The sequence below is a fragment of the Podarcis erhardii genome, assembly GCF_964252035.2.
Source record: "Podarcis erhardii genome assembly, chromosome: 9".
In the NCBI taxonomy this organism is placed as follows: domain Eukaryota; kingdom Metazoa; phylum Chordata; class Lepidosauria; order Squamata; family Lacertidae; genus Podarcis; species Podarcis erhardii.
Window position 1 is genome coordinate 67,549,321 of NC_138512.1, and position 27,907 is coordinate 67,577,227.

At 44.7% G+C, this 27,907-nt stretch overlaps 1 protein-coding gene and 1 long non-coding RNA gene across 2 annotated transcripts in view; one reads left to right on the forward strand and one right to left on the reverse strand.

Moving 5' to 3' along the window:
* The window catches only part of SCD5 (stearoyl-CoA desaturase 5), a 43,867-nt gene extending 15,979 nt beyond the window's left edge, over positions 1-27,888 (forward strand). The window contains exons 2-5 of the mRNA XM_081877151.1: positions 12,243-12,373; positions 14,169-14,374; positions 19,366-19,598; positions 23,973-27,888. Of these exons, the coding sequence (XP_081733277.1) occupies positions 12,243-12,373; positions 14,169-14,374; positions 19,366-19,598; positions 23,973-24,163 (761 nt within the window). The 3' untranslated portion in view covers positions 24,164-27,888. The remainder of the gene's footprint in view (positions 1-12,242; positions 12,374-14,168; positions 14,375-19,365; positions 19,599-23,972) is intronic.
* Positions 1-27,907, reverse strand: part of LOC309350483 — a 300,644-nt gene that overhangs the window by 236,995 nt on the left and 35,742 nt on the right. The gene's annotated exons all lie outside the window — the stretch shown is intronic.

Below are 27,907 nucleotides of genomic sequence, written 5' to 3' on the forward strand. Positions count from 1 at the left end.
TTTTGTTACACTTGATGGGTGTTTGGTGGAGGGCAAGGGGAACCATGGGGCAGGGTCCAGGACGCTCAGATTACCGCCACCAGACCTCCCCTTTCATGATGTAACCATGATGTATTAGTGATGTAGTTTAGGGGGTTGTAACATGGGGATTAGCAGCTAATAAAAGTTTGGGTTCTCTTTTGTTTGGGGCTTCCATCTTGTTCCACCTTGTGGCAGGTGGGAGTCCTGTCGCAACAGTCTTCAATAAAGACCAAGCCTACTGGCTGCTGTTTTGCTCTGGTATTCCTGGCTGGTGTCCTTGTTTTTTGTCCAAGGGAGCCCTCAGATTTCTCCATTAACACCACCATTCCTTTAAAGAGCTCCTGGGCAGCATGCGTGGTTTGGGCCCTCTTCCCTTTTAGTCTCTCCCACGGCAGCCCTACAGGGTAGGCTATAACAGCCCTTAAGGATCCGCGTTAGAAACTCAGATATATTATCTGGACACCAAATGGCACATTAAACCTAGGTTACGGCCGCCAGGACAGAATGTATATTTGTCCCAGGAATTTGAACGGTAAGCTCTGAGCATGACTAATATTGGATACAACAAGCCCTTCTCTTCGAGGCTCCACTAGGAAAAGGAAAGCCGGAGGCTGAGATCAGGAGGCGCTGGAAACGTTGCAGGAGCTTCAGCTAAAGTTTGCAGGGTTAGGAGGTGGAGGACAGGAGGTCACTTTGAAATGTAAGCTGTGGGGCGTAAAGCCTGCAAACCGGAGATCTAATTAGCCACAGCCTGCCCCCCCCTCTCTCTCTCCTGTGCCCCTGTAATTAATTTTGGCAGCCTCCCCATCAGTAACAGTCGCAAACCTTTTGGCAAAAAGCATTCATGCCGCCAGATTATTCTCCTGCCAAGTGAGAGGGGACAAACGCTGTGTCTCCTCACTGCAGCAAGCTCAGAAAGGAGGCTAACAGCTAGCGAGTGCTGACCGTGCTTGCTCAGGAGTAAATCCCATTTGTTCCGATGCTGCCAAGAACCATATCTTCCCAAGCTATCATTTCACTCTCCTTTTGCTTCTTGTTACGGCCAGCAAGGAGTATGGTATTGGGGGGGGGGGTATTTTCATTTTCTTTAAAAAAATAAATACAGTCCTACCTCAGGTTAAAGTTGCTTCAGGTTGAGCGTTTTTGGGTTGCGCTCCACGGCGACCCGGAAGTAACGGAATGCGTTACTTCCGGGTTTCGGCACTCGCACATGCACAGACACTCAAAATTATGTCATGCACATGTGCAGAAGTGGTGAATCGCAACCCATGCACGCGCAGACACGAGTTGCGTTCGCTTCAGGATTCAGTAATGGATTCTGTTCGCATCCAGAGGTACCACTGTAAATTCTACCATTCTCTTGTAATAAAAAATTTAAGGTCTTATATATATAATAAATGTTAATAAATGTACCAACCAAGCACGTACATAGATATGCTGACCACATGTCTGGAGCAGTACAGGAAGACCGTCCTGAAACCATTTTGACTCCCAAACTGACCAAATGTTTTCAATGCAAGGAGGGAGGGGGTGAGGGAACCTTCCCGTTGTCTCAGGAATTCGGTAATCACCATCTCAAAGGAATGGCCAGACTACCAGGAAAGGCAATCAGATAAGGCATTATCAGATAACCTGGCAGACAGGAAAAAACAACATTCAAATTTCTGTTGTAGACGCCCTTTTCTGTGATGTAGGTATGATGTTTGTGGGGGGTGGTCTTGGGTTACACTCTTTCTGTGATGTATGTATGATGTATGGAGGGGTGGTCATGAGCTCCAGGGCAGGGAATTTTAAATGTCTATATAAGGGCAGGCACACCTTGGTTCTGGGTCCTCCTCCGTCCTCCTGCGTGTGAGGGGAGCACCCTGTTGTAACAGCTTTAATAAAGATCAGGCTTACTAGCTGCTTTGCTTCTCACTATTCTCTGGTTGGCCTCTGTTATCTTCTCCTACCGATGAAGAACCTACAAAGGACTCTCTAAAGGGCTCTTGTATACCCCATAAGGGAATAAGGGCAGATTTTGTTTACAACACTCTCACCCACTGGGAACTGCTGGGATAGAAGGCAGGGGTCCAAGTAGAAAGTGAAGCCACAGGCAGAGCTGACTTATTCTGGTTTTGTCGCCATCCTCCTCTTCCCTCCTGAAATTGCAAGGGGCAACGCTGAAACTAAGGAGAAGGGAGCTTGCTGATGGCCGACTGAGGTTGGTGGGGCAGTGCCCCCATTTCCCCACATGCACCAACTTTCCTTTCATCGTGGAACCCATCCCCAGATAGTACAGCTGTGGTTCCCAGGTAGACACCCACCCACCTGTAGACAAGACCAGAGCCAGAACTACCATCAGGAGCAAACCAGCAGTAAATCACATGAAGGCAGTCAAGTTAACTTTTTATTCAAAAGAAACAAGGCCTGCACATGAGTGTCAAGCCTAATGAGCACATCACCTCAACTCCGGTAGTTCTTGCCCCCCATGAAGCAGTTGCTGAGACTGAAGGGAACATTTGCTGATGCTGAAGGTGCAGAATATAAATTACGGTAAGATAAACCAACACAGAGTGCTTTGGAAACTGTTCATAGCATTTCCGGACAATTTGTTTTTAGAATCTGTGTTGTAGTTGCGACGGTTTCAGTCCATAAAAGAAAAAATATATATATAACATAAGAGCTTGAGAAGAGCAGGATCAGGCCAACGGCCCAGTGTGATTTCCTGAGCTCCTCATCTTGTTGGTTGCTCCTCACAAAATACAATAGTTGCCAAGTTCTGCTCTATCCCAGGTATTAATCAGGATTGATGTCTATCGTGTGAGATGTAAAACCAAGGGCTTGACCTTAGTCAAGTATTTTGATTAAAGATCTGTCAAGTTTCTTGTAACAGTAGCCGGGTTAAGCTTTCTGGGATCAGTTCCAGAGCTGGTAATTTCACCCTGAATTTTCTATGAGAACTTGAAGCTATTCTTCCTTGGGTGGGTGGTTTCTGTTTTTTTCTCTCTCTTCCCCTGCTTCTCAGATCCTACTCTTTTCGCATCTGCTCACTTCAGGAAAGCCAGTAGGATGGGCTAAAAGCACATTTCTGCCACCCCCATGAGCCAGAGGGAGCCCTGTCTTGAGTGAGGGGATTAGATCGCTGGGTTGCTTAGATACCCAGTCATCATGAGGTACACGTGATCCAGGGGCATCCAACTGTTTTGGGCCCAGTGGGCACATTTGGAATTTCCAGAAAGTTCTGTGGGTGCCCATCACAAAATGGCTGCCTAAGGGGAGTGGGGTATGGCGTAACACAAAATAGTTGCTAGGCAGGGGTGTGTGGCAACCAAAATGGCTGCCACATCTGGAAGAGGAGAAAAAAGAGGGCCACAAAGCAGTATGGGCATGCCTCACCCTGCCAGCTACCCCATTTTGTCATTAAAACGGCACCTGCGCCAGCCATCTTGCTCACAGGGAAAAGATCTTGCACCTCACCTCTGTTCAGAACGCATGCCCACTCCTGGCATTAGATGAAAGGTGGACATTGTTAAATTGCTCGATGTAAGAGGAACAGAAAAAGAAGAGCAGATTCTTGTGTATTGTGGTCTTTGAGGAGATATTTATTTAGACTTTTCACCAACGCCATAGGTGGGGCTGGCAGGGTTCCCAATGCCACATGCCCCACAGTGGTGAGCCCTGTGACTCCCAAAATACATCGTATACATCATACACTTAAAACACATTCAGTGCACATTTAAAGCAACTGCGTCCCCCCACCCCCAGAGAATCCTGGGAGCTGTAGTTTGTTACAGGTGCTGGGAACTATAGCTCTGTGAGGTGGAAACTATTTCCCCCAAGATTCTTTGTGCTAAGTCATGTACCTGTAATGTGCTTTAAATTTAGGGTGTGGATCTGCCCAAAGCAAAAGAAAAATAGGGAAGCCTTGAAAGAGGAATGAGCATGTTTCGTGGAGAGGGAATAGAGGCAGATGTTTTCTTTCATATATAGATGTATAATTGGCAATGGGTGTGACAAGGAAGTCTAATGCATGTAAGCTTCGCTGTCCTTGAGAATGTCTCTGTAGCTGCAACCTCTCCCTTAAGGGGGATAAAGTGCCTTTTTGGCAGAGAGAAACAGCAGAGGTAGCACTAACAAATTATCAGACCGCTGCTTCCTTAACAAAGCTGTTGTATGAAAAATTTGGGGTTTGCTTTTACAGCCCAACTCCCCATTAAGGGATTCAGGATCCCCTAAGTCCATTGTAAGTCAGAGAAGGATGGATGGAGGCAACATCCAGTCAAAGCAAGGCAGATGACGACGACAACGACTACAACAACAACAACAACAACAACAACGACAACGACAACGACGACAACAACAACAACAACAACAACAACAACAACAACAACATATTTATGCCCCACCCATCTAGCTGGGTTTCCCCGGCCACTCTGGGCGGCTTCCAACAACAGATTAAAAATACATTAAAACATCAGTCATTAGAAACTTCCCTAAACAGGGCTGCCTTATTTTTCTGTTGCAGCAGAGTCCCCGCCCTTCTTGCAAGGAGGTGAGGACCCAGAACAAAGAGTGCAAGAACTTAAAAAAAAAAACTTCAGAAATTGCCCACCACCCAAAAGCATCCAACAGGTGTCACAGAAATAGGTCTACAATAGAAATTTGAAAGTGTGCCTTATCTCCTGTCTGTCAAGATACCTGATAATGTTCACTGACTGGTTTACCTCATGGGTAGGCAACCTAAGGCCCGGAGGCCAGATCCGGCCCAATCACCTTCTAAATCCGGCCCACGGACGGTCCGGGAATCAGCGTGTTTTTACATGAGTAAAATGTGTGCTTTTATTTAAAATGCATCTCTGGGTTATTTGTGGGGCATAGGAATTCGTTCATTCCCTCCCCCCCAAATATAGTCCAATCCCCCACAAGGTCTGAGGGACAGTGGACTGGCCCCCTGCTGAAGTTTGCTGACCCCTGCTTTACCTGGTCAGTGTGGGCCATTTTTGGAGATGGTAAATACTTTAGTTCTTAACTCCCGTTCACAGGCCTACGCTATTCATACACAAAATATGCCCTTAAAACAAGATTTGTGGAAAGAACTATTGGGAAAGATTTCTTCCAAGATACATCACTCTACAGAGAAATATTTGTGGTTCTTAAGGATGAAGATGGCTTCAGGATTCTCTCCTGTACTCTTTCAGACATGTGGTTTATATACCGGTGTGTGTTTACCTTGCACGCTTATGAACATTGATTTTATTTATGACATCTTAGAATTTTTATGACAAAGCCAATAAAGAAACCTGTGCTAGTGAGCAATCTCTCTTGTCCCCTTCAAAAGTAGATTTCTCTTTTCAGTGGACAAAAGCCTTCTCTCCTGATATGCAGCCCATAACACAGCCACTGCAACAGGGCTGGGGAACTACAACTCCCATCATCCCTGGCCACAGGCCATGCAGCTGGGGTTGATGGGAGTTGGAGTCCAACAGTGCCTGAAGAGCCACAGGTTTCTCACCTCACTGTATGGGTGCTACAGACCCAGGATGGGCCACAGTTCCCCCATCACGAGGACCCACTTACTTTAGCAAAACAAGCCTTTGCCACCATGCAATCTGGGACGTGGGTGGCGCTGTGGGTTAAACCACAGGGCCTAGGACTTGCTGATCAGAAGGTTGGCGGTTCGAATCCCTGCGGCGGAGGGAGCTCCCATTGCTCGGTCCCTGCTCCTGCCAACCTAGCATTTTGAAAGCACGTCAAAGTGCTAGTAGATAAATAGGTACTGCTCTGGCGGGAAGGTAAACAGCGTTTCCGTGCGCTGCTCTGGTTCGCCAGAAGCGGCTTAGTCCTGCTGGCCACATGACCCAGAAGCTGTATGCCAGCTCCCTCGGCCAATAAAACGAGATGAGCACCACAACCCTAGAGTCGGCCACGACTGGACCTATTGGTCAGGGGTCCCTTTACCTTTTAATCTGGGAAATGTTCCTAAAACTAAACCGTGAATTTGAGGCAGAGCCAAGATTTGAACTGAGGATCACAATCCTTGCCACCCCAACAACACCAGCTAATGACTTGTTCCACTTACCATCAGTACATTTAGCTGAAATATAGGTCAGTGCCGTTGAATTCATTGTTTAAAATACTCTGTGCCCCTGGGATGTGTTTTCGTTTGGACTGATTGCTTAGTGCCCGTAAATAAGTGACTTTAGGGTGAGAGAAAAATTGGACTAAGCGCAGACATCAGGGGAATTGCCTCTTTTTGCAGAGTCTGTGTCAGCACATTAAACATTCAGAAAACTGACTGTGTTCTAAACTTTTAAAGCTCAGGAGCCAAGCTTTTGGCTCCCAAGCACAATTATAATCAGAAAAGCAATACCTTTGGTCTTTCTGTACAAAGACTGGGCTTCCCTCTGATTTACATCCTGTTTAGTTGAGACCTAGTTGAGGATGCATTAAGGGGGTCTTACAAACTGTTGCTATTTTCGGGTGGGATTCAAGCATATGCCAGCAAATTCAGGCTGCACAATTAAAGCTGATTGGGAGGCCTTGACCAACAAAATCTCTTCCTCTAATATTGAACTGTTTGCTGTAAGAAAAGTGATGGGAAATTGCTATATAAAAAGTGGTGCAGAGTGTGGCTTAACACTTGCATTGACACACCACGGGGAGGCTAGATCTGGATTTTGTTTTCTCTCCTTTTCTCATTTTTCCAATCGAAAGCTGAATTCTCCACAGTTCCGCATCAGTTTGCAAATTTGTAAGAAGAACTCACAGAAATTCACCAGCATTTTAGCGTGAATTCCTCTCACTAGGCACATCCTTGTGTGCAATTTGGCCTAATATATACATTTTGGCAAAGCAATTACCTCTAAAATAACGCATCTGTGTTATCTTCGCTAACACCTGCGTTTTGTGGGCATTCTGCCAGAGCAGATGCATTTTTGAAGACGTTACTTGGCTGAATTGAAAAATTCAGAGAAGGGTGGCAGTGCTTCTGTTTTCGTATGGTTTCTTTGACATGCAGAACTATAGATATAACACAATTGAGAGGATACTAATGTTTACGATATCTGAATCTGATTAAGATGTTTTCTTATTGTTTTTATAGCCCATCTGAGAAATCTGAGCGAATGTTGATGGGATTTGGTGGGATATTAAAGCTTGTTTTCAAGCAGATAGTGTATAGTACTTTCCCCTTCCTCTGTCATTATCTTTCCACCATTTCCACATGCCGCTGAGCTATCACAACAACACTGATGATTCTGCTATCTTGGGCAAGTATCACGTTTTTCCCAGGTGCAAAAATACGATGCTTTTGAGTGTTGGGCAAATGTGATATCCCTGAATACAAGCATAAGCTTGTCGGAACAGGTGTGGGCTGGAAAAACAAATGAAATTCCGGTGCTCGTCTGTGTAAAATTCTGCATTTGCAAAGGTAAAAATAAATAAATAAATATACAGGTTGCCTGCTGCGGGGCTGGTTTAAGGTCCTGATTACGATCCTGATTTGGAAGATGTGCCCTGTGGCTTTCAGAACCATGAATTTTTGCACCTTCTTTTAAGGGTTGTAGTTTTTGGTTTTTTAAAAAATTGTCAGAATGAATGCCCTGCTGTTAAAGTGTGAAGGAGAAGAGGAGACTGAGCATTATCCGACATATATTTAGCTGAAGCCGTGACCTCCCGCTAATGGAAGCATACCGATGCTTCTGTTGGCTTCTGTGTTTTTCCTGCAGTCAAGCTGATCTCTGCAAACCTGCGTATCGAGCCCCGAAGCCCTCCTAATTTGTACCACTCATAGAGATGCCATCTGCAAGCAAGCGGGCAGTGAGGTGGGATGTAAAAGGCTTTTTATGTTTAGCAGCAAGACCTCAGGTACTATTGATTGCGGAAAGGGAAGGTATCATTGCACCCCCCGCTGCTTATAATGTGGCTCATCAGACACCGAGTTAAGTGCTAGCGACACCCCGGCGGGCTCCACAAAGTCACATTGAGAGTCGCTTCATCATCGCAGTTGAGATTTTGTAGTCAGCCCTTCCTTCCTTCTGCCGCCTCATTCCTCGCTCGATTCAGATGGGTCCTTGTGTGCTCTTGTCGGCGCCTACAATGTAACTGTAGAGCAAGCTCTGTGAAAAGGCCCATTTCTCAATATTCCACCACGTCCTGATATTTATGCATTTTGGATGGTTGCCAACATTTCTGCTAGCCTCAGTAGCTGTGCCTTGAAGATCTTGACTGGCTTACATTCGCTGGTAATGCTTATCTGTCTGCTGGGGAGAAGTTTTGCTTGCAGATTAAGCAACTGCTGGAGCAGACCAGACCATTTGGGCGGTCAGTTGGCAACCCAAGACATGCAGTTTATTTTTAAGGGCAACACTCTCCCCTCTGACTGTCACTATTTTGTGGGAGGAAATCAAGCACTTGCTGGAAATTTTGGTTTGTGGGATTAAAATTAATGAAAGGGCTCTGTCACACTAGCACAACGAATCCACTTTTTTTAAAAAATGAAGCACACAGACTTTATGTGGTCAGTAACAATATGGGGAAAATGCACTGGAATGTTTGGGGCAAATGAATGATTAATGGGAGGGTATATAAACACTCCGCAAGCAAATCAGGATGTCACACAACCTCCGCACAAACAAAGCAGAACAAGTGTTCAATAAAGACCAGACATAGTCTAACCTCTGCGTAGGCTTTGTGTGAGCAAGTCAAGATGAATTATCAATAAACTGGTCATCTAGAGCAGTGTTTCCCAACCCTGGGTCTCCAGCTGTTTTTGGACTACAATTCCCATCATCCCTTGCCACTGGTCTTGCTAGTCAGGGATGATGGGAGTTGTAGTCCAAAAACAGCTGGAGAACTAAGGTTGGGAAACACTGATCTAGAGGATCCCTAAATACTGCATTTGTTCCATCATGGAAGTCTAAGCTGTGTACTTGGAGTACCCAGACCATCTTTCATCTAGGCAATGACCAGACTGGATCTACTTAGCTTCAGTAAGCTTGCTAAATCGTGCCTTCAAACTATTCTCTGGGCTGTCATTGTATTCTAGTGTGACCCTGAAAACAAGGTGGGGCTGTGCAAATAGCAACAGTCTTGATCTGTAACTAGTAAGGTGTCACAGAGTGAGCCAGTCAGTTAATCACACAGTTTGAAGTTGGAGTTAACTCTTTATTAGCAAAAACAAACCTAGACAGCATCTTAAAAAGCAGAGCCATCACCTTGCCAATAAAGGTCCGTATAGTTAAAGCTATGGTTTTCCCAGTAGTGATGTATGGAAGTGAGAGCTGAACCATAAAGAAGGCTGATCGCCGAAGAATTGATGCTTTTGAATTATGGTGCTGGAGGAGACTCTTGAGAGTCCCATGGACGGCAAGAAGATCAAACCTATCCATTCTGAAGGAAATCAGCCCTGAGTGCTCACTGGAAGGACAGATCCTGAAGCTGAGGCTCCAAGACTTTGGCCACCTCATGAGAAGAGAAGACTACCAGCATGAGTTTGACCAAACTGCAGGAGGCAGTGGAAGACAGGAGTGCCTGGCGTGCTCTGGTTCATGGGGTCACGAAGAGTTGGACACAACTAAATGACTAAACAACAACAACAAGCAAAAACATGGCAACCCCATCTAGAACTGGTCACCTCCCAGAAGCTGTTCAACACCATCAGCCCTATCCAGTATGGCCAAGGGTCAGGGTTGATGGGAATGCCAACCAGTGACATCTGGAAGACGACAGGTTCTCCACCGCCGTTCTAGCCCAGCATTGCCTGTTCTGACTGGCAGTGAACATAGGAAGCTGCCTTACACTGAATCAGAAGATGGATCCATCTAGCGCAGTATTGTTCAGTGGTTCTTCAGGAATTCAGGAAGGATCCTCTTCCAAGCCCAGCTGGGGGTGTCGGGGACTCGACACAGAATGTGATCTACCTTTGAGCTATGACCCTTCCAGTAATATGATATGGCTGTGACTCTCCAGTCATATGATACAAGGCCTTTTATTTCATGTGCTACCTGATCTTCTTAGCTGGAGACACTAGGGACAGAACCTGTGTCTACCGCTGAAAGATGGCCCCTTCTGATAAACTTACTTGTAAACTGCTCTCTCTCTCTCTCTCTTTGTATGTAAGGCAGCTTATGCAAAACAATTCAAAACAGTGTTTAAAATGAGAATATTTATATGGCAGCCCTACAGAACACATGTTGAAACACGGACCAGTTTAGAAGAGTAGCTGCATTCCAAAACAGCTCTCCAAATTAAGCTCCGTAAAACAAGGGGATAAATTAGGAAAAAAGCAGCCTGAAATATATATTTTAAAGTTTTAAATTCCTTTTAAAGACTTGCCATTCACAATTGACAGCTCTCTCTCTTTCACCTTTTAAACTTAGATACTTTTGGTACACAAGTTCCGAAACCCAAAATTTTGTTTTGATTTCAATTGTGTTTTCATCTGCGCTAGCAATCCTTCACAAGAAATTCAACTGGCAATGGCACAAAGGGATGGAGGCACGGTTTTAAACCAGCTGTTGTTGCCAACCTGGTGCTGGCCAGATGTTTTGGACTACAACTCCCATCAAGTTGTACTGGCTGGGGCTGATGGGAGTTGTGGTCCAAAACATCTCACCATGTCGACAAAGGATTCTTTCGATTGTCGCTGTTTATGTTTACAGCTTTTGAGAACAATGCACCTCATTTGGTGCAATCTTCAAGGCAGAGACTCCTTCAGGGACTGCAATCTGTTTGGATGATGCTTCCTTGTTCCCGCTTCCAGACATGATGAGCAAAATTGACAGATCTCAAAACAGAGCACGGATGAAAGCCCTTCTCTTGGCGCCGAGGACATGGGAGCACAGCTGGCTTTCTCTTGGCAGTATTAGTGCTGCTATGCTCAAAGTGATATAAAAGCAACAGGAGGGATATGGTTATGATGAAGCACAGAGCAGTATCTTAGTGGGGGGAGAAGATAAGCCCCCCTGAAGAGACATGGGGAGTAAGAAGCTGGAGACAGCTTCATCTTCAAAAGATTCCGACATCTTCAAAGGAGTCTTTTGCAGTTCTGGAGGACAGGGCAGAACAGAAGGTGTTCCTTGTAAATTTCAGTCAGATGAAACATGGAGAGAAGAGATTATGGACCATCAAAGGCAGAGAGGGTCTTTGGGAACAGGCGGAGTTTAGTACTGTCACCTGCCAGTGTGGTGTAGTGGTTGAGAGCGGTAGACTCGTAAACTGGGGAACCGGGTTCACGTCTCCGCTCCTCCACATGCAGCTGCTGGGTGACCTTGGGCTAGTCACACTTCTCTGAAGTCTCTCAGCCCCACTTACCTCACAGAGTGTTTGTTGCGGGGGATGAAAGGAAAGGAGAATGTTAGCCGCTTTGAGACTCCCTAGGGTAGTGATAAAGTGGGATATCAAATCCAAACTCCTTCTCCTCCTATTCCTCCTCCTTCTCTTCTTCTTCTTCTTCTTCTTCTTCTTCTTCTTCTTCTTCTTCTTCTTCTTCTTCTTCTGCCAGTGGCTTGGGAAGTGCTGGGGAATGGGATGCTGGGGAAACAGGCCAGAATTGTGCTTCCAGGCACACATATTGCATTTGGAGGGTTACATTAGAATGATAAATGACTTGGGTTATGTTTTTTGTCCGAAACCTATAGTGTTTTAATCAACACAGTACACAATCAGAGTGGGAGGTCAAGGCACAGCATTGTGTTGGAATCTTGAAAGCCCCCAATTTAGGACTCTTTGGTGAGGGAATCTCAGCGGGGATTTAACATGGCAAACCATGCAGCGAAAAAGCGCATCAATTTATAGGTTGTTAAACCTTTAACATGTGCCTTTCCAGCAAATTCCAAAGTGTACCTCTTTCCTAGCCTCTCCCTCTTGCTTATTCTCCAGCAGCTGCTATGAGCTGCCCAAGCAGCAGTGGCCATGGAGAGGCAACAGGATGAGGCCACCATCATCGTCGTTGCTCAGGGCAAGCGCTAGCTCATCCTCCTTGAGCTCGGAAGCAGCACTGGTGGGAAAGTGGGAATTCTGGGATAAAATCAGAAGCTGGGGTGCCTTTTGTGATTCTGGGACTGTCCCTGAAAAATCAGGATACTTGGAGAGTATGTAATTAGAAAAATATAGCCCGCTAACAGCAACAAAGTCTGAGCTATGTTTTAACAAGGAACAATAACAGATGCAATTGCTTGGTATTTACACTTTATTTTTTTCTCTTCCCCCTCCCCCCCTTTCTCCTTTATGTTTTGCAGCATACCTGTGTTTCTTTGTGACCGCCCTGGGAGTGACAGCAGGGGCCCATCGCCTGTGGAGTCACAGATCTTACAAAGCCAAACTACCTTTGCGGATATTCCTGGCTGTAGCAAATTCAATGGCCTTTCAGGTGAGCAACTAGGCTCTAGCTACTGCCCATGCATGCCTGCAATTTCATTTCTCCACTGACGACAGGCTGCTCAGTGGGTATATCTCCCTTTGCAAGAGGAGCTCCTCATTTATCCTCGAGATGAACGAAACTCGGCATGCAGACGCTTGTGTAATGGAAGCAAAGCGGTTGGTAATAGTAATTTATTATTTGTACCCCGCCCTTCCGGCTGGGTTTCCCCAGCCACTCTGGGCGGCTTCCAACAAAGATTAAAAATACATTAAAATGTCACACATTAAAAACTTCCCTAAACAGGGCTGCCTTCAGATGTCTTCTAAATGTGGCATTTAAGAAGGCCACAGCTCTTGGGTAGAAACTATTTTTCAGTCAAGAGCTGTGGCCTTCTTAAATGCTGTAACTCGATAGTGTGACCTGGGAGTTTGATGGGTGTGGGTGTGGGTGTGGCTGGAATGTGGTTTGTTTGTTTGTTGTTGTTGTTTTGCTTTTGTTGTTTTTAAGGGATGGCATCCAATTTCGTTGCACTTGTGCAATGTTGCACTTGTGTAATGACAATAAAGAATCTATCTATCTATCTATCTATCTATCTATCTATCTATCTATCAACAAAGATTAAAAATACATTAAAATGTCAAACATTAAAAACTTCCCTAAACAGGGCTGCCTTCAGATGTCTTCTAAATGTCAGGTAGTTGTTTTTCTTTCTGATATCTGATGGGAGGGTGTTCCACAGGGCAGGCGCCACTACCGAGAAGGCCCTCTACCTGGTTCCCTGTAGCTTAGCTTCTCGCAGTGAGGGAACCGCCAGAAGGCCCTCGGCGCTGGATCTCAGTGTCCAGGCTGAACGATGGGGGTGGAGACGCTCCTTCAGGTATACTGGGCTGAGGCTGTTTAGGGCTTCAAAGGTCAACACCAACACTTGGAATTGTGCTCGGAAACGTACTAGGAGTCAATGTAGGTCTTTCAGGACCGGTGTTATGCGGTCTCGGCAGCCTCTCCCAGTCACCAGCCTAACTGCCGCATTCTGGATTAGAATATAATAGCACAGTCATACCTTGGATCCCGAACACCTTGCGAGTCGAACGTTTTGGCTCCTGAACACTGCAAACCCAGAAGTGAGCGTTCCAGTTTGTGAACATCCGATTGGCTGCAGGAGCTTCCTTCAGCCAATAGGAAGCCGCCCTTTGGTTTCCAAATGTTTTAGAAGTCGAACAGACTTCCAGAACGAATTCCATTAGACTTCCGAGGTACGACTGTACACAATAAAATTAAATGCCAGCAAATAATAATTAAACAGAAGTTCACTCTTAAAAAATTACAATACATAATTTCTAAACTATACAGTGGTACCTCAGGTTAAGAACTTAATTCATTCTGGAGGTCTGTTCTTAACCTGAAACTGTTCTTAACCTGTGGTACCACTTTAGCTAATGGGGCCTCCCGCTGTCGCCGTGTGATTTCTGTTCTCATCCTGAAACAAAGTTCTTAACCCAAGGTACTATTTCTGGGTTAGTGGAGTCTGTAACCTGAAGTGTCTGTAACCTGAAGCGTCTGTAACCTGAAGCGTCTATAACCCGAGGTACCACTGTAATCAGTTAAAGTAGCCCCTCGCTCTCCACTTAGAAGGGTTAAGGAATGGCTGAATTGGGTGAGGGGAAAGCGAGCCACTCTGTCTGATATCATTTGACGCAAACAGTTGTTGTTTTTCCTGCTATGGCGAACGGTGCTTGTGTTTGAAACTATGTGCCTGTGAATCCAAACTCAAATTGCTTAAACCCTCCTGCCGTCCCCCATGCAGAACGATATTTTTGAATGGGCCCGAGACCACCGAGTCCACCACAAGTACTCGGAGACGGATGCCGACCCCCACAATGCCCAGCGCGGCTTTTTCTTTGCCCACATTGGCTGGCTCTTTGTCCGGAAGCATCGAGATGTCATAGAGAAAGGAAGGAAGCTGGACTTCAGTGACCTGCTGGACGACCCTGTTGTCATGTTTCAAAGAAAGTGAGTGAAACGGGAGGACAGGGGGAAAGACTTTAGCAAGAGGAGAAGGCAGAGGGTTGTATCCACGGCTAATCCTACTCAGAATACAGTCGTACCTTGGATCCTAAACGCCTTTGTACTCTGACATTTTGGCTCTCGAACTCCAAACCCAGAAGTGAATGTTCCTGTTTGTGAACATTCTTTGGAACCCAAATGTCTGACGGGGCTTCCGTGGCTTCCGGTTGGCTGCAGGAGCTTCCTACAGCCAATCAGAAGCTGCGCCTTGGTTTTTTTATTATTTTGGAAGTCGAACGGACTTCTGGAACGGATTCCGTTCGACTTCCAAGGTACGACTGTACACACATTGAAGTTAACAGACATTGCAAAATTTAGATCATTCAGAAGAAGAATCTTTATTTGCATCAGCCACTAGCCATAGCAGTAAAATAAAATAAAATGTACTGAAGATAGAGGTAAAAACTTAACTATATAAAATACAGTTGGGGGGTTTACATCAATAATCAAATAATAGATATTATTCTAATTGCCCTGGCTAAAAACCTTGCAGTTTTTGCTGTCACCTGATCATCTTGATCTGCTAAAAGAAAGGACACAGTAGCAGTGGTTGAGCAACCCGGCATGGACAATAATAGAGGGGTAATAACCTCAAATCTTCATAAAGAGTGCAAGCCAGAAGCACATGAGCCACTGACTCAATACTGCCATCTCCACAGAGACATAACCATTTTTCCCAGTGAAATTTATTGAAATTGACCTTCAACTACAGCCGAGGACAGTATATTCAATCCTGTGAAAGTGAAAGGACATCTGTATTTTGGAATTGTTAAATTTTGCAAATAGGGTGCCAAAGTGTCAAAATGAACAGGTTGAAAAGAATCATACCATGGAGAAAATTTCCTTACTGTGGCCAGATTATTCTGTCACTCGATATCATATAGGCACTGTCTAATTAAATTATTTGCTTTCCTGAAGCCCAGTTTTAATAACTGTGGTGGTGATAAACCAGAAAAGTAGAGCTTTTGGTTGGCAATTTTAGTCCAAGCGCTCTCATGACAAATCTTGAGATACTAGGGGTAGTAGACCAGTAGATCAGTTCATTAATTTTAGCAGGTCTATGAGTAGGGCTGCCATACATCCAGAATTTCCTGAAAATAGTGTCCCAAAATGGCTCAACGGAATTTCACTTTTTGAAATACAGCAACCCTATCTGTGAGTGAAACTTAGTTAGCCACAACCCAGACACTGAAACTGTTCAACATTGTTTCCGGTTAAGTTTTACTCAGATTAACCCACTGAAATAATGTCTGTTGATTTCGGTGGGTCTGCGTCGAGTAGGCCTACCTATAGCATTGGCTACAACCCTTAGCATTTAACAGCCTTGACGAAACCAATACAACCACCCACCTCTGCTTCGCTAAGGGCTTGCACAGATTATTCTTTTTGTCAGAAATGCAGATCTGCAAGGGCAAGGAATTATGTGACCTGAGCCTGCAAATGTGATTTGTGTGATGATTACGATGCGATGCTGACTTTACTGTGGGTTTTACATGGAGCATTTGGCTGGCGAGCCGACAGCCCAACCCTAACTCCAAGAGATGTCGCATGCCAGACCAGGATGCACAAATCTTTCAGGAGAAGGGTTGGTGCTCACCAATAGAGCATCGGCATTGCATTCAGAGGGTCCCATGGTCCAATTCCCAACATCTCCAGGTGGGTTTGGAAATCTCCCTTGTCCAAAACCCCTGAGAGCTACTGCCAGTCTCTGTAAACAGTAGTTCCCAAATTTGGGGATGGACAGACAAAAAAGCATTCTTCAGAACAGCAGTTTCCAGTAAGGAAGACAATAACACAATAAAATTCAGAACAGTAACAATTTTATACGGCAAACCACCCTGTGATCTGCAGATAAAGAGCGGTGCATAAATTTTTTAAAATAAAAAATAAAAAAAAAATTGAGAAATGAAAATTTGTTGCACATTTATTCAAAATTCAGTTTTTGTTGTTTAGTCATTTAGTCGTGTCCGACTATACGTGACCCCAGAGCACGCCAGGCACCCCTGTCTTCCACTGCCTCCCACACTTTGGTCAAACTCATGCTGGTAGCTTCGAGAACACTGTCCAACCATCTCGTCCTCTATTGTCCCCTTCTCCTTGTGCCCTCAATCTTTCCCAACATCAGGGTCTTTTCCAGGGAGTCTTCTCTTCTCATGATGTGACCAAAGTATTGGAGCCTCAGCTTCAGGATCAGTCCTTCCAGTGAAAGGACAGATCTAGAAAGGCTTAAAGAAATTCATTGGGGAGTTGGGCACTTGTGAGCCTTTCCGCTGCAGAATTACTTTTCCTTTTCTTTTTCTTTCTGGCAATGCACTCTAAGCATTTGCATTAATGAGGAAGGAATCTGCCCTCATTGACACTAATTCTGGCAAATGACAATTGCTCCGCATGATGTTACAAATCAGCAGAAATTCTGAGACTGCAACGAACCCCATTCCAAATGGCTGCGTGCAGCAAACAGCATTTTGGAGGGACACTAAGGTTCTGTGGTTTTTTGGGTTACAGGGAGTGGGGTCAGTGGGGGGAACGCATGGGAAATGAAGTTTGATGCTGGACATCTCCTAATACAGCCTTTGCCGACCAACCTGCTGGCTGGCACTGATGGGAGATGAGTGCATGCTGGCTGGCGCTGATGGGATTTGTAGTCCAAGACTTCTGGCAAAGGTTCTATATGGGTTGAGCCAGTGTTTAGCTGTCATATACTGGTTGGATACAGAGGAATGGTGGGAGGAATCAGATGGGGGAACCACCAAGGGATTCAACAGCTTTAGGCGCCATACGAAAATGTTTCTCTTTAACTAGTCATTTGGCTGGTTAACATTCTAGGTAAAGGTAAAGGGACCCCTGATCATTAGGTCCAGTTGTGGCCGACTCTGGGGTTGCGGTGCTCATCTCACTTTACTGGCCGAGGGAGCAGGTGTACAGCTTCTGGGTCATGTGGCCAGCATGACTAAGCCGCTTCTGGTGAACCAGAGCAGCACACAGAAACGCCATTTACCTTCCCACCAGAGACATGCTTTCGAACTGCTAGGTTGGCAGGAGCAGGGACTGAGCAACAGGAGCTCACCCCGTCGCGGGGATTCGAACCGCTGACCTTCTGATCGGCAAGTCCTAGGCTCTGTGGTTTAACCCACAGCACTACCCGTGTCCCTGGTTAACATTCTATGTCATTTTAAATGCGTTTGTGGGGGTTCTAGGTTTGTTTTTGTTCTTGTTTTTATGATGTCTTTTGTGATCTCAGTTTGTCTTTTTATGTTGTGAAGCACCCTGTGATCTTTGGATGAAGGGTGGTATACAGATTCAGTAAATAATAACGGTCATAATAACAGTCATCCCTGAAGCAAATGAATGGATGTGAACTGGGTATTAAAAGTGAGAACGTCACGAATCCAACTGGGCAAACCACTGCAAACTCTCCAGAGAACTTGGCTGATGGGTAGAATATAAACATTTTCCTGTCCACTTCACCACTGGAATTTATAAACTTCAGTGGTTTTTATGCAGGAGGGTAGGAATCGAAAGGGCAATTGGAATCAGAATTTTCAGAATCTGGAAATTTTTTTGCCAAATAGAATCATAAAATTGTAGAGCTGGATCATCACAAGGATCATCTGGGCCAACCCCCTGCAATACAGGAATAATAAAAATAAAATAATATTTGACAGCATTTCCCAGGATTTTCATGCAGGTTTCTCTTGAGACAAAAAGTAAGTTTGTCTCCCATTCTTTGGCTTTACACTAAATACTGCAGTCTATGGTTTACTAATTTGGCTTCTGTTACCTTCTGTTTTCACTTGTCTGACTTGGCCTTCAGCAGCGTAGACCTTTTCCCCTCGTGCGATGCAGCTCTAGACCTGTCACTGCTTTCCTTTTTTTAAAAAAAATATTTATTAAAGTTTCCAGAAAATTATCTAAAATAGAAAAAACAAAAACGAAGAGAAAGAAGATAAAAAAAAGAAATACATGCAAAACATACAAACCACATACAATAACAAGTATAATTTCAATCCCTTATATTCATAAACCTTACTTTCCCGACCTCCTCATACCTCCCCTTCCTGTACTCCAGTCTCTAATTAATTCAATTCAGCAAATCCTTCCCCTAATCTCTATTTAGTTTTTAATCTTTCTTTTCTTGATACCTAATCATTACAGCTGAGAACCCCTTAATTTCTAAATCAACATCGTTCTATCATTCAATGATTTTACAATTTTTCTTAAGATAGTCCTTAAATTTCTTCCATTCTTCTTCCGCCATCTCTTTTCCCTGGTCTCGGATTCTGCCAGTCATTTCTGCCAGTCCCATATAGTCTATAACTTTCATCTGCCATTCTTCAATGGTGGGTAGATCTTCTGTCTTCCAATACTTTGCGATGAGTATTCTTGCTGCTGTTGTAGCGTACATAAAGAATGTTCTATCCTTCTTTGGCACCAATTGGCCGACCATGCCCAGGAGAAAGGCCTCTGGTTTCTTCAAGAAGGTATACTTAAATACCTTTTTCATTTCATTATAGATCATCTCCCAGAAAACCTTAATCCTTGGGCACGTCCACCAAAGGTGAAAGAATGTACCTTCAGTTTCTTTACATTTCCAACATTTATTATCAGACAAGTGGTAAATTTTTGCAAGCTTGACTGGGGTCATGTACCACCTATAAATCATTTTCATAATATTCTCTCTTAGGGCATTACATGCCGTAAATTTCATGCCGGTGGTCCACAACTGTTCCCAGTCAGCAAACATAATGTTATGTCCAATATCTTGAGCCCACTTGATCATAGCTGATTTAACCGTTTCATCCTGGGTATTCCATTTCAACAGCAAGTTATACATTCTTGATAATATTTTAGCATTGGGTTCTAACAGTTCTGTCTCCAGTTTTGATTTTTCCACCTGAAAACCAATTTTCCCTGTCACTGCTTTCCTTTCTCCGCAGGCACTATAAGGTTTCGGTCGTGCTGATGTGTTTCGTCGTTCCTACTATTGTGCCTTGGTACTTCTGGGGGGAGAGCTTGTGGAATTCGTACTTCCTTGCTTCAATTCTGCGTTACACCATCTCTCTCAATGTTTCTTGGCTGGTCAATAGCGCTGCTCACATGTATGGCAATCGGCCGTACAACAAGAACATCAATCCTCGGCAGAACCCCTTTGTCACTATAGGAGCTATTGGTGAGTACCAAAAACAGTCTCCAGAGACATTTGGAACAGGGATGGGGAACCTGTAGCCCTCCAGATGTTGCGGGACTCCATCAGCCCCAGAAAGCATTCCTAGTGGTCAGGGATGGTGGGAATTGTCCTCCAACAACATCTCGAAAGCCACAGGTTCCTCATCCCTGATTTGTAATGATGGCATTTGGTTTGTTTTCTTCCAAACTTCTCTAGAAGTTACTGTTAAGGTGATTAAGCAAAGTTACTGTTAAGTTGATTAAGCAACCATATGAACACTTCATGTTGAACTTGTTTCCTTCTCCCAAGACAGTTTTTTGGGTGGTTTTGTTTGAGGGCCTTTAGAGATTCAGGTTCTAGACCCGACTGTTTTTGCAGTGTTTCATGGCTTACTGGGAATTACGAAGGCAATGGGGAGCTCTACTGGCTCCACAACCATTTCAGGAGGTGGATGAAATACAACTGCCTTCAAATGTTACCCTAATGGCTGGAGCATGGAGACTGCAGAATGCTAAACTGCACTGCTAAACCATTGCACGATACCACTATCTAATGCTAGATTTAGAGACTCAGCTATTAACCTAGCATTAGATAGTGGTATCGTGCAATGGTTTAGCACTGAAGTAACCCAGTCAGCCAGTAGATCCCCATCTTAACCAGACTGGCATTCTGCAGTCTCCACGCTTAGAGACAGTTGCCCGCCTCCTTCTGGCAACTCCTGCAGCCAAACATATTGCTCTGCTTTCCTTTGGATCACATCTGTGAGTCTTGTCATCTGGGCACCCCAGGTCTTCCAGACACACTGCCCAGGCTTGCACCCCAGAGAGTTCACTTTGGTATCACTAACGCAGCAAAAACATATGAGGCAGCAGCTATGAGTTATTGTGATTCTCCAGCAGTTTGGCTTCACCCCCAGAAGCAGACTCCATTGTCCTTCGATACCGATGAAGGCCAACAAATGCAGATGCCCCTTAATTTATTCTTGCAGTGCTACTGGACTCAATAGCACCAGCAGTCCTCCCAACGGTTGATTCAGCTGCACATTCTATTGGGCTAAATATGCCCCTACCAGCCAACGAATGCCCTTGCTGGAGTTTATGTAGGCCAGGCCCTACATTAAGAGAATGAAGGGATATAAATCAGAAATGCAAAATGGCAGCATCCAGAAGCCACTGGGGATGCGGTGCTGTCTTTGTGCACATTCTGTCTCGGATCTCAAGGTCACAGATGCAACGGGAAGGTCACTGGAATTAACGGCTTGTGACCATGAAAGGCAACAAAGATCCTTGGCGCCTTAAAAGACGATTGCGGCATAAGCTTTCATTTTACTTGGACTGAAATAAAGACTCACGGTGGTTGTATTGGTCTCTCTCCACCCCATAATAGAATAAAAAGCAAAGGCAGGAGGCAGGGGAGGGAAGTGAATGAGGCTGCTGTTGCTGATCTTCCTGTCTTGGGAAAGATTTATAAGGAGAATGGATCAATGAAGCTTCTCTGCTGTATTACCCAAGAGTGATTCAGGAAGGAGCTAGTTTTGGGGTGAGGGTTCAGACCTGCTGACAGGCTGGGTCTCAACTGAAGAGCTGAAAAGTGAGGTGGGTCCAATTTGGATTTGGGGAAGAAGAAGAAGAAGAAGAAGAAGAAGAAGAAGAAGAAGAAGGGGGGAGGAGGAGGAGGAGGAGTAGTTTGGATTTGACATCCCACTTTATTACTACCCGAAGGAGCCTCAAAGCGGCTAACATTTTCCTTTCCCTTCCTCCCCCACAACAAACACTCTGTGAGGTGAGTGAGGCTGAGAGACTTCAAAGAAGTGTGACTGGCCCAAGGTCACCCAGCAACTGCATGTGGAGGAGCGGAGACGCGAACCCGGTTCCCCAGATTACGAGTCCACCGCTCTTAACCACTACACCACACTGGCTGAAGGTGGATATAGCTTGCTGGGGGCAAGGAATGGTCAGGAGAAGAGTTAAGCACTCTTTTCTTGCCCACCACTTCTTTTCTTTAAATAAAGGTGCTCTTTGCCCATCCCACCCTCTTCCTGCCTTACAGGTGATCTAGGTCTCCACTCATCCAAGTTTTGCCTCACTGGGCTGACCGCCTTTCTGGCAGCACCCATTTTTGCTACTGCCCCCGAAACAGCTCAAATTGTTTTGAAACACCAGGTACAGCTTCTAATAATAATTCTACCCTTGCTCTCAATTACCGATCACGTCTCATACTTCCCCCCTTTGTCTGAGTTCATTCAGGCCTCTTGGCTGACGCTGATAAAAATAGCAATTAGCTGTCTATTCATTTAAGCTGGATACGGTGCTATTATCTTCCTTTCCCTGCTATCCTCAGTCCATAAAAAGACACCGCTCTTCTAAGGTCAGTCCAGAATAAGGAATCACTCGCTTACAATTTGATGGTGGCTGAGGTTGGCCAATCTGGCATTTGTCACCGAAAATTGGATGGATGAGCTGGGTGGGCCACGTGGTGTGACCTAGTTTTGTCCCTCAGGTATGGCATCAACACAGCCTGTAGTTGTCATGGGGCAGGTGAGACATAGGCAGAGGAAGAGGAATTTTGGAGACCACCTCCCCATCCTGACCTTTCCAGGGAGGAGGAAGAGGAAAACGGTATAGATTTACAACAGTGGTTTGTGGGCGGTCACAGCTCAGAGGCTGTCCTCAGAAACGTACTGGAAACCAGTGTAGATCCTTCAGGACCAGTGTTATTTCGTCCTGGTGGCTGCTCCCAGTCACCAGTCTAGCTGCCACATTCTGGATTAGTTGTAGTCTCCAAGTCATCTTCAAAGGTAGCCCCACATAGTAGTAGTCTGTCCAAGCGAGAGATAACCAGAGCACATACCACTCTGGAGAGACAGTGTGCAGGCAGGTAGGATTTCAGGTGGCATCCCAGGTAGAGCTGGGTCTGACTTAGCACATCACTGAGCCGTGGCAAGACATAACCTCAATCTGGTTTTTACAACAGGGTGTTAGATGAGTTGGTGTTGGGAGAGGTTTCTGTTGGCTTGCTGTCCTGGACCAAACATTTCCTAGTGGAGTTCAGTTTGACAATAGCAGTTCCCCCCCTGCAGGGATGGAGGACCCATTACAATCGTCTGCTCCCAGAGGCTTATGAAATTCAAGGGATTCCTGAATGTCCCAAGGACTTTTCAGTTGGCATGTTGACTCCCTGGTCTCACTGCGAAATGGTGAGGTGGAAAAGGTCATCAGCATGATCACTCCTGATTTCCCTCTCTGGTGCTGCAGATCCAGATGGCCCCCTGATTCTCAGGGGACCTCTGGGGAATGATGCAGACGAGACAACAGCTAAAGTGCGAAAGATTCAAGTTTTGTGAAGAAGACAACCAATCATAGGTGAGAGGACACTGAAGACAGCAAATAAAGCTTACTTCTCCACCACCTCTGCCAAAGCAGTGCTTTTCCAATGGGTTGTGGTGAATGGGCTGTTAAAAGCTAGATTTTGGAACCCTTCTGCTGTGACATGCTGTAGGGCACTTTGAAGGTTTTCCTGCTGAACTTAATACTGTGCTAATATTGTTCTGGAGTAGGCATCCAAAGCACTTTTGAGTCGGTTGGTCTGGGATCAACTTCAGCTGTTGCAGCCAAGCTGGTGCCACACATGAGGCTGAGAGGGGGGTCTTGTTGTCTGGGCAGCTCAGGACCTCAATACACACTGCCCAGGCTGGTACCCCGGGGAGGTCACTTCTTTTAAAAAATAATAATAATTTTTATAACAGGCCAATCAAATCACATTATTTCCAAATCACATTAGTGCCGAATTATACAGCCAGATTTTTAAATTTTGTTGGGGGTACCCATACTTCAAGCTCCGGATGGGGGTCCAAGCATCACTTATACTGCTGCTTTAATTAGACAGTTCTATCCAGTTCTGTCCAGATAGTCTCTTTATTACTTTCTTGTGGAGGTCACTTCTGTGCTGCCAACACAGCAATTTGAGTTCACCCCTGGAGGCAGACTCAATTGTCTCTCGAATCAGATGGATGCCAACAAACCCAACAATGTGAACAAGAGGAAGATATTCATCCTACTGTGTGTAGACTTGGCCCTTAACCATCATGGCTTGTAAGAGTTACCTGGGGACGGGGGACCCACTAGGTGGGTCCAGGATGTAGTAGATACTGCATTTTTAGATGGAGTAGTTCCTTTCTAATTATTATGAAACCAGCGATGTCTACGTAGTATTTTCAAAATGTTGAAAAAGCATGGAAGTTTCTGCAGTGAACTGTTTTCTAGCACACATTAAAGGTCTTCTCTTCTTTTGCTTCTGATCATTGGGGTTACCACCCACTTCTTTTTCTTCTCTACCTTTTGACCCCACTCTCTGTTCCTTCTGGGTTCTGTTTTCCAGGCGAAGGCTTCCACAATTACCACCACACCTTTCCGTTTGATTATTCAGCTAGCGAGCTTGGCTTGAACTTCAACCCAACCACGTGGTTCATTGACTTCATGTTTTGGTTGGGCTTGGTCACCGAGAGGAAGCAGGCTCCGAGGGAGATGATCCAAGCTTGCAAAGAGAGGGCTGGAGATGGCAGTTTTTGAGAAACAAAATATGTCTCTGAACATTGATGCTGCTGTATGTGTTGTTTGTATGTTTCTTCATTGGAGTGGAGGGTCTCCTTACCCCCAATCTTCCCCTTAGGATGGAAGTAGTATTTTTCACTGATCATAGGCCAAATTAAAATCCTGGGTTAATTCCATCCTACTTTAATGCAGTGGTTTTTAAACTTCCTATTGTAAGGCAACACTTTACACATTAACACATCATCTTCCAAGAAAGTCTTGAATGCTGCAGAGGATTCCAGGGCAAGCAGACTTTCAGACCTTGATCTGCAAATTTAGCTTGTTTCCTGCATTTCAAGTGCACCGGCTGTGAATGCTGCTGTTTATGTACCCAAAACAGCACCTCCCTTGCAAAAGAAGGAGGTAGATTTGGAGGAATCCTGAGGTCTGCAGCATTTTCTTTAAGGGAGAAGCTTCCCCATACAGCCGGTGGCGACTGAGCACGCTCAATGGCCTTGGAATGCCTTTTGAGTGACGGAGCATATAAATTGGGGTGATAAATGGAATGGAGTGGCTGGAATCCACACTGCAATGTTATTGTCCAGGTTCCACAAGCCCAAGTATCAATGTGCATCTGATTTACTGAACAGATCAGTTTCTTACATAAACTCTAAAACTGGCCAGCAGACATGATTGAAGGTGGTTGCCAATACATATTCATATTTTACAGGCAATGAAGAGATAAGCTATTAGTGCAAGGCCAGACACAGCAGAATCCCTTGCACTCTTAAGCACAAAGTCTCTTTGGTTGGGGACCATCAAAGCTCCAAGATGCACAACTTGCTGATGGATCTTTGCACAGAATTGTTTTAGTTGTCGCTATTTTTCGAATGACTGGGAGTCAGAAATCCTTGGATATGTTATTGCATATCACTCAGAGATCTAAGCAGTAGATCTTCACTTAAGTATGCTTTCAGCTGAAACAAGTCTCTGGCCTTCTGAGCCTCAACGTTGCTCTTTGTGGATTGAAAAGGTGCCCAAATATGACCACATCCATTAGTGGCTGGTCCAGTGGGTCAGAGCTGCACAGTTGCCCTCAGGTCACAGATGATGCTACAGCTTACCTGGACAAGGGTGGGGTGAAGTGAGATTGAGGGTGATGCTAACACTCCCCTATAGCTGTACATTGCGGCAGAAGATCAGTACTGGTAAGTAGACTTTCTCCTCATCTTCACTATCCATTCAAAGCAGTAGTGTACTACTTTTAACACGTGTGGCTTCTCCCAAGAATCCTGGGCAGCTCCTGTTCCCCTCCCAGAGCTCCAGCAATCAGTCCCTCATCCAAGGGAACTCTGGCAATTGTAGCTCTGAGAGCAGAATAGGGGTCCCCTAACAACAGTGGGTGGGTGGCGCTGTGGTCTAAACCACAGAGCATAGGGCTTGCTGATCAGAAGGTCGGCGGTTCGAATCCCTGCAACAGGGTGAGCTCCCATTGTTCGGTCCCTGCTCCTGCCAACCTAGCAGTTCAAAAGCATCTGAAAGTGGAAGTAGATAAATAGGTACTACTCCGGCGGGAAGGTAAACAGCGTTTCTGTGCGCTGCTCTGGTTTGCCAGAAATGGCTTAGTAATGCTGGACACATGACCCGGAAGCTGTAAGCCGGTACCCTCGGTCAGTAAAACAAGATGTGCACCGCAACCCCAGAGTCGTCTGCAACTGGGCTTAATGGTCAGGGGTCCATTTACCTTTACCTTTAGCAACACTCAGCACCCTCATTAAACAACATTTCCCAGGGTTCTTTCAGGGGAAGCCACGCCTGTTTAAAGCATTATGATATGGTTTTAAATGTAGAGTGAAGAAGGGGCCACTGAATATAGCTTGTCCACCGATGTTGGCCTTCACGTTGAAGAACCCTTGATAGGTCCCAGAGGGTCTTCAAGGTTCCCCAGCAGAACACAGTTTGAAAACTACTGCTTTAGTGGAATTAAATCATGGATGGATATAGCCTAAATTCTTAGCTGTCTTAAGTACGGTGTTTCGGAAAGTTACATATTATTTAATATTATAGTTAAATGTAGTAGATCTTTTGACTTGACTGAGTCCTCATGACTACGCCCAATAAATATGGCTGCAGATTGTAATCTCTAGTGGAATGAAGGAACTGGTTGCTCTTTAAAAGCATAGTTTGCGCAAGTGAATTGTTTTATTTGAAGTAATTCTGTCAACATTTTTTTTCTTTTCTAGCGTTTCTTGTTGGCATGGGGGCTTAAAGGCACATGCGGGACTCGCCCACTGAGGAAGGCTTTCCCAATCAATTTTGAAAAGGGATAGATAGCTCCGTGTGTGCAAAGAAATGTGTATGTGAAATCAAAATGGAGGGATATTTCCGTTGATTCATATGTTTAAAGCAAACTGACTCAATCTGCAACCCCCTCAAATGTAAACTGTATTGGTTCAAATATAAGCTGTCCCCAAATATAGGCCAAACCCCTAAAATGAGATTACTCAAATCATGGGTTATGTATGTGTTAGACTGTGCTTCTGGTTCACACTCAGGTTTTATGCAAGTCAGATTTAGCTGAAAAGTGTGGCCTGTATTCAGACCAATATATCATACAGATTAGAGCATAATTAGCCTCCAGGTTTCACACTTCTCTGAATATTGCAGTATAATTCTCAGCTAAAAAACAATACCAAAATGCATTTTTAAAATGCATTTTCTTCAAGTTCAGTTTATTTGGTCTACAAACCATAAGCATCAAATACAGTATAGGTTTATCAAGACTACTATAGCAAAACACAGCAACAAAACACGCAAACAGTGCCTTTTAAAATAAGAGTATAACAAAATCCATTTTTAGGAATCCATAAACAATCTGGGAGATCTAGACCAGTCGACTCAATCAAATGCAATTTGGCTCAATTAAACACATTTTAAAAGGTGTATATTAAAATAAAATGCATATTAAAATACATATTTTGTGATACAATGGGCATTTAAGTATGTATTTAAATATGGATTTCCACGTGGAAAAAACACACAGCTAAATAAGAAAATTAAATAGGACAGACTCATTAAAATACACGTGCAAAATTGGTGTAGGCTGGAGATTGGCCAGTCCCTTGTGTGTTTATTTCTTTAGAGCATTTGTGCCACACATGTTGGCCACAAAGGCTCTCAGAGTAGATTGCATACAATCAAATTAAAACAAGGCAGACCCTGCCCCACAGAGTTACAATCTAAAAAAACACATGACACATACGGGAAAGTGAACCAGGAGGGAAGAGGGGAAAAAATCAAATTCAGGCACCAATTCTTAAACAGTTATAATGACCAGCTGGCATAGTTCAGGGTTAGGAGGTGCCTGGGAGATCTGGTGTTTTGGCAAAGCTGGTGGAATGAGCCCCACTTCCTAGGTCTCCTACTGAGGAAGTCCAATGGAATGGTTACCCCAGGTGACAGTTGAAGGAAAGGAGGCCTAACATGCATGGGTAAACCTGTTCACACTGGTAATGCAGATTTCTGGAAGGGGGTCCTACACTGCAGTCCTGTGTACTGTATCAGATAAGAAAGGAGAAGACTGGATGCACAGTCAACTCAAACATACAACAAAAGGGATGTTAAACATTATATCAACATTTCCTCGCTCCTTTGTGGAAAATTCCAAATTTCTCAGAGACATATCACCTGACTAGTTGTCACCATTTGTATTCCTCGTATCCGGAGATACACAATGGTAGTTCATGCTTGTTTCTCCATATAAAGGAGAACTGGGGGGAAATG